Raw genomic sequence first — 7,172 nt, forward strand, 5'->3', positions numbered from 1 at the left:
TCCAGTACTGCATTCTGTCGGAGCGTATGCTGATGTGACAAATTGACATCATTTACCGCATCCACTTGCATTGGCTCTAACTAAAGCGAACAACCATATAACGCAAAGACGATTGTTTTCTGGAATCCAGTAAAGCGCTTTCGACTGAGCGCAGTCTCCATAGGATCACCAGGATCACCAGCCACCCGAAGAGTTAAATATGAAATATCTGAGCTCATCCTAAGCGGTTTGGTGTGATTGACGGATGTGTGGTATTGTATTCGTTTTCGGCGACAATATGGAGACAGATAGGTGAAACATTGTTTCAGAAAGAGATACTTGCTGTTCAACTTGCCAGAGGATGCGGATATTGAAGGTTCCAATGTGAACAAAATCTTTTTAGTTTAGGAAGAATTAATTCTCCAGGGCGATACTTTGGACGAGAGACTGGTTAAGGACTGGCAAATGAAGTGATAACAGTGGAGCAGTTGAAGATTGGGGAGTAGGTGAGAGTACGTCCGGTAAACAAAGAACTGCAGGAGTGAATGATGTTCCCTGGTTATGAGGGACGAAGGGGTTCCGTTCAACGTACACCACCTAGGGCCCTTCGCTCAAAAGTCCGAAACACAAGGCAGTGGGTAGTAGGTTTACTTTCGGACTCTGCCTGGACCTAATGGCTCAATAGTCTGATCCACTTGGCTGTGGGACAGTGGCCTGACTCGAGGACGTGGGAACTCAGCATAGAGTTCTCACCTTGATGTTACGATGTATATCAACTGCATTCAGAACTTCACCTGGCTCTTGTTAAACTTTTATTGTGTTTTGCCGTAGTGGTTATGGTCAGCCGTTGCGGGATCGGGGTGTGCGTTTTTAGGGCCGGTCTTTTCTCACCCATCCCTGTTCTTTGAAGAAAACACCTAGTTTTGTCAAAAGCGCAACGCAATAACTCCACCGATAGTTTACCAAGCCTCTCTGAGAACACCTACTCACTCCACACTTTCATTGTGGAGGATAGTGGGACCACCTCCAGACCGCCCCACATTACGGTTGCTTGTCGTACGTTGGCTCGCTGCTCTTAGTCTGCCCGGCCAAGCGGAATGAATGGTGGGCGTATTCATTAAAAAAACTCATAAATTAGCAGCAAATTGTCTTCTTGAGAGGGTTTTGCCAGTTCACATGCCTGTTATTAATCTTGGCTGTAATTTTAACAACGAGCCAGCGGTGACTTCACAAGTCCCCAAATCCTTCAGAATGTATCATTTTGAAAGAACTCATCTGGAAATCACGGAATTTTCGTCCGAACACGTTCACCAAAGCTGTTTTAGTGTCTTCTATATTTTTCCTTTTTCTAACCGTTATTGTCGATGAGCTAATATTGGTGCACAAATGTCTTGATTTTACATATGCAATGTTGACGCTCATCGTTGACCATTTTCTGTTTGTTTCTTACTTCGTATAAAAAGATGAAACCGGGAGAAAAACAAAAAGTTTCAGCAAACAAGGCCCAAACACCCCCAGCTGCATTCCCCTCAGAGAAGGATGGCGGATATGAACGCATTGTCACAGTTCCTCCGCGGGGTTATCGCGAGGAAGACAAACTTTACCCTGCCAGACCGTCTGCTACGAGGACCCCCACTCCTCCCAAGGTTCGCAATACTCTTAATTCCTTGTATCTGCTTTATCGTGACGGTACTCAGAGGTATTTCAGTCACGTTATTCCTTTCATTCACTTTCAGTCCTCTTCAACTGACGATATAGCCAAACTGACGTCAGGTCCCCGTCCGGACATGCACACGTCCTCTTCGCTTCAGGATTACGATAGGCCTCCACTCCGACCAGATTACGATGTTGCGGGTGACGTTCGTTCTGATTATTTCCAGATACCTGGGGTCCCCACAATGACCGGAACTGATATTCCAAAAACGGATGACTATGCGAATCTATCCGTGGCTTCGAAAAATCAACGAGCGCGATCAATTGGACCTGAGTCTGCTTACAATGCAGATGAGCCGTCCTCCATCTCCCCGCCACATAAGCTCACTTCTTTGGAACCACGAACACCAAGTAACTCGTTCGTTTTGAATGAATTTAACACTGGGTTCGGATTCGTAATTACGTTTGGTGCATATTTGCCATTGGTCGTGTGCAGTTCACTTACGAATAAGTTGACCCACCTGATGTTGCATGATCATATCATGTGCACGTGATTCTTTAGGATGTTGACATCGCATGGTAGAGGAGCGGTTTTGCTCGCGTATCATGTGTAAGGCCACTGCTATGTGCAAATATCCCAAGACTTCACCAAACCGCTTCATTTCGGATGGTCTTACGACAGTTGACCACGACCTTAAGCATTTTTACGACTCTCCTAACGATTCCGGGGAAATCTTATCCATGTCACCCTTTGTGTCCGTCAAAGCTGCGTTATTTCAGGGTGAAAGCTTACAAAATAGGAGATGGTCAACCTAACTTCATCGAACACAGGTGACCTGATACGATGGATATCTCCCCTTCTAGACATGTGAATTAGGAGTGGTGGAGTTAAGGCACGTGACCTCTTGTTGAGATTTTTTTCGCATGCACTTTGTCGAATTCAGTTGAAAATTTAACGGTTCCCGTGTTTACTAAGCGTCAGGTCATTTTTTCTCCCGGGATACCTGACATTCGCTTACTTGGGACATGCTATTGGTCACATGTTACGTATAGGCCATTACGAAAGCGGGTGAAACAACGGATGACCAACTGAATGGCAGGAGCATTACTGGATTGTGTGTAACATCCTGATTCCAAAAAACAACAATCAGTTCGACGAATGTACGCATCATTAGCAGTGGGAAAACTAGAGTTTTCCTTGGTGGTTGGGAAATTGATACATACTTTCCTGTCTCCTGTTAGCTTCAATGCGAGTCATAATTGAAGCTGACATATCCTATCCGAGGAGATAGTCAATTCGATGACATTTCAACTAGCCAGATGTTTGTGGGTAAAAAAACCGGGGTAAATTATTGCCAACACATTTAGAATCTTACTGGACCTTTGATAGTGTAGTCGGTACACTTAAACTCGCCAAAGAATCCTGTCAGAACACAAAATACTGAATAGTTATATCGTTTTTGACAAATTTACCAACTCGCCCTCACATTTGTGGAAATATTAAGCATCACAAGTGGAAGCCAGCGGGTAAAGAGGACGGAAAACAATAACACAGACGAAGTAGACTATTTGCGCTGGATTAGGATGGATATTGGAGACTTGGCGTTTTCTTGGCATTTTGATTCTTAACCCACTATTCCTGTCACTGACTGTTTGTGCCATTTTATACGGACTGCGGCGATGACAACTGCAAAACCTGTAAATACTTATGAATATGCGGTGTGGGATCGCACAGACGTACACCTGAAATAGCTTACAACCATTTTCTTTCAACTCGTGTGGCAGACGCGATGAATGAATATGAGTGCTGTTTTTAACACCAACCTAGTAGCTGGCCTCCACGTGATGTATCAAGAGATAAGCGTAATACCCAACATTTTAGTTCCCACTGAGGCTGGGCAATGTTCATGGTTACTTTTCGACAGTCTTTGAATCGAGCGGCTGGTAGTTCAATTTGTGAACTGACTGATCACGTTTTTGTCAGTAGTGGTATATGGCTCACATTGTTTTTGCTCTGATTCATTTGTTTTAATGCATCCTTGAGGGTAATCGTTTTTCGTAGAGTTACCTTCAGCCTGTCCAATTTCTCTTCGAGCGTATCAAGGAAACAGATTTTCAGAGTTCTTTAAGTGAGGCTACGGACTGGGTTGAATTCCGCGTGTATTGGCTCGAATCTGTTATACTAACCGGTCCATGTGGCCTTAATGTGGACACCACTATGTGACATAATCCTAGAAATATAGTTTCTCCATGGGGCTGAGTTTTTCCAAAACATTGTCTCTCGGAGTTGCCTATGTCCAATACATCTGTGCGGTCAAGAACAGTGTTCACAATATGTCTGGTATACGGAGGATTTTCCAAAACTGTTTCGGATATTTATTATTTAATAGACACCCCTCCGTGAACTGAACGAGATGGGGCGAAATGGACCAAGTGGTTAGAACGTGAATTTACTGACTGGCGGGTCCATAGTTCGAACCCGACCTCTGCCTCTCGACTTCCCCTGTCTAGGCTTGGGCGACCTGGCAGTATCCCAGCCCTCGTGCCTGCTTCGTGCGGCATGGCAGCTAGGCACCGAAAGGGTGCTGCAGCTGAACGATATAGTATAGTATTTAGATATATATGAACTGAACGAAAGCGTTTGCCCCAGCAAGTTTGAATCCCAGAGCCTCCTAAGAGGATGTGGCGCCAAAAAGTTCTCACCATGCTGAAACTCAGTAATGTTTCCCATGTATTATCAAAATCTTGAGCAAATGAGTCGTGTTTGACAAGTTCACCAATACAATTTGTTCACTTTTTCGCATTGCCCAACTTGGCGAAGCAGTGAGCTTATACCCCGAAGCGAGGGAGTTTCGCGTATAGCTTTCTGTTTCGCCTCAATTTACTGTTATTTAGCTCGCTGACCAACTTATTCGTGTCATTGCGAGACCAGTGAACACCATGGTGCTTTGTCGTTCCCTCCAACTGCTCTTTCGAACGCATAGAACGACTTACTTTCAGGGCGTCAATCAATCGTTCAGCTGTAACACCTTTTTGGTACCTAGCTGCCATGTCACTTGAAGGAAGCACGAGAGCTGGGATACTGCCAGGTTGCCCAAGCCTAGACAGGGGAAGTTGGGATGCAGAGGTCGGGTTCGAACCATGGACCTACCGGTCAGTAAATTCGCGCTCTAACTACTGAGCCAACCAACGGGTTAAGTTGCATCTATAACCTTTTATCTAGCCAAACTAGCATATTACTCAATCATTTAGCCTCTTTACTAGTTTCAAAACACCGCACTTGCCTCGAATTGTCACTACACTGGGAGTGGTGAAACGGCATTTCAAACAAAGGTTTGGATCTTTGTGTGGAACCTGATAGTCTGGGATGCACAGCGGCAGCTGGACTTGATTATGCGTGCTTATAAGTAAGGAGGGGATTTTCACAGTGAAAGGTGGGTTTTGTCCTCATGTAGACTACGGGTTGTCGAACTGTAATGTAAGCGTGGCCCTATCAAACTCAGTATCCTTGTGGTTATCTGATACGGCAGCTAGCATAGACTTCTGGTCTGTGTGCTGTTGCTTTCCGAGCCCCTAGCTAACTTCACCTGATACATCGCAACAGGACTGAAATGTGTAAGTGCATCACCGTCATCATGTAATCCGGATCCTTCACCACTTACCATCGATGTTCATCTCAAGTTTGCGATGCACATTTGATCCAACTCAGTGTATTGTACTGATAAAGTGTCCGTTTGTTTGCAGAGTCTCTGCTTCGTTTCAAAAGATGCATTTCGTTGGCTAAGTTTGAAACACACCGTTCGTTTTCTAACAGAGTTTGTTGTGCATACCATATACCGTAGGTCTACTTGATAGCCACCTCGAGTTAATATCAAATTAATGTCATTTTCTTTCTAGCCCCCAGCATACGAAAACGAGGTCCGGCGCTCAGCATGCTGGATTTTCGGTGCATTGCGGTTCTCGGCCGTGGGCATTTCGGAAAGGTGCTTCTAACGCAGTACAAAGCCGGCAGTCACTACTATGCCATCAAAGCCCTGAAAAAGGCAGAGATTATATTCCGCAACGAAGTGGATACCTTACTGGCCGAAAAACGGATTTTCCAAACAATCACAGAGGCCCGGCACCCTTTCCTGGTTAATCTGATGGCTTGTTTTCAAACTAAAGTGAGTCATTCACCGTTCATGAATGTTTCCTCTTTTCAGCGCACCTCACTTGTGCACTTGGCCCGCCTTGTCTGCATCCTTCTCGTGTGTGTGTGTGTGTGTGTGTATGTAAATTCCCATAAAGAATTGACCCCTCATACCAGTCAATGTGCACCTCTTTTCTCGCACTGTCCCGAAGCATCTTGTTCATTCTTCTACATTTTGTTTTTCTCTCATGCCTAGTCGTTGTGTGATCTGTGGTGCGACCTATTGGCCAACGGTGTTAACCATAAATTTTTGTCCCTATAATCAGACGTTGTTAGTTGGCACTTGCGTGTGTACTGTGAACGAGAGCTTGCGGTGTTTGCTTTGCGCTGTTACTATGCGGGTCGATTACACCACTATCGTCACAACCCGTAATGTATCGATTTGTCGCTGCACATGACACACACATGATGCGATTGATCATCATCCTCTGGGTGGTGCACATTCTTGTTTTGTTTGGAATGGCCAGAGTACCGGCTTACAGTCTGCCACTGCCTGGTGGATTATGTTATGTGGTTTATAGACCGCGTTCTTTGCACTTTCCATCAGATCATTCTATGTAAGCCGAATGGACTCAATAGCACCTTTAGCCGAAATTCCCCATATGTATAGCGGAAACGGAATGAGACGAAAATGCATTCTTCGATTAAATTACCATGTCCCCATTAGTTGAAGGAGTGCTACTTTGCAGTGCATATCTATGTGTTGATCGACTGCACAGTCGTTGCATCACGTTAGGTTCAGAAACCAGTCCATATTATTGAGACCTCAGTGTCCTGTTCCCCGTTCAGCATATAAGAACAACCGCGTCTGTGAGGCACACACGTAAGAATCACACTCGTTGACTGGGGTCTACCTCATCATCGTGTGGAAATATGGGATTTACTGCTCTCGCGTCCACTCTGCTCCGATGCCCCCACTTGCTGGTTTAGTAGTCCCGTGTACTTTCACTAGAATGTTCGGGAATTCGGGATGGCAGACAGCACATGATAATGCAGCTACATCCATGACTATTTCAGTATTCCCCTGGTCATCCAAGGTCTCATCAACCAGGCGTATAGTATAAGTTATCATCTAAGTGCGCTTTAGATGTAGCTCTTCGCCAGTCACATTGCGCAAGAATAAGACTAATTATCTTACAATGTCCCTCCACGAAAGAGGAAATCTCCATCCGGATTGGGAAGGCCAGAGCATCTTTTGCGAACTTACGTCACCTGTGGCGTAGGCGTGACATCGGCTTCTCTGTCAAGGGTTGAGTTTATAATGCTGCGGTGCGCTCCATATTACTATATGGATCAGAAACCTGGCCGCTGCGCGCCGAGGAAGTCAAAAGACTTTCAGTGTTTGACCATC

General features: G+C 45.2%; 2 protein-coding genes across 2 annotated transcripts in view; one reads left to right on the forward strand and one right to left on the reverse strand.

Annotated features, from left to right (window-relative positions):
- The window catches only part of T265_06455 (hypothetical protein), a gene marked incomplete at both ends in the record, with an annotated part of 13,625 nt that extends 11,331 nt beyond the window's left edge, over nucleotides 1-2,294 (reverse strand). Inside the window, one exon of the mRNA XM_009171723.1 lies at nucleotides 2,154-2,294. Within this exon, the coding sequence (XP_009169987.1) occupies nucleotides 2,154-2,294 (141 nt within the window). The remainder of the gene's footprint in view (nucleotides 1-2,153) is intronic.
- T265_06456 (hypothetical protein) overlaps nucleotides 1-7,172 on the forward strand; it is a gene marked incomplete at both ends in the record, with an annotated part of 58,287 nt that overhangs the window by 33,772 nt on the left and 17,343 nt on the right. Inside the window, 3 exons of the mRNA XM_009171724.1 lie at nucleotides 1,443-1,625; nucleotides 1,716-2,043; nucleotides 5,530-5,795. Of these exons, the coding sequence (XP_009169988.1) occupies nucleotides 1,443-1,625; nucleotides 1,716-2,043; nucleotides 5,530-5,795 (777 nt within the window). The remainder of the gene's footprint in view (nucleotides 1-1,442; nucleotides 1,626-1,715; nucleotides 2,044-5,529; nucleotides 5,796-7,172) is intronic.

Source organism: Opisthorchis viverrini, assembly GCF_000715545.1.
Source record: "Opisthorchis viverrini unplaced genomic scaffold opera_v5_137, whole genome shotgun sequence".
In the NCBI taxonomy this organism is placed as follows: Eukaryota; Metazoa; Platyhelminthes; class Trematoda; order Opisthorchiida; family Opisthorchiidae; genus Opisthorchis; species Opisthorchis viverrini.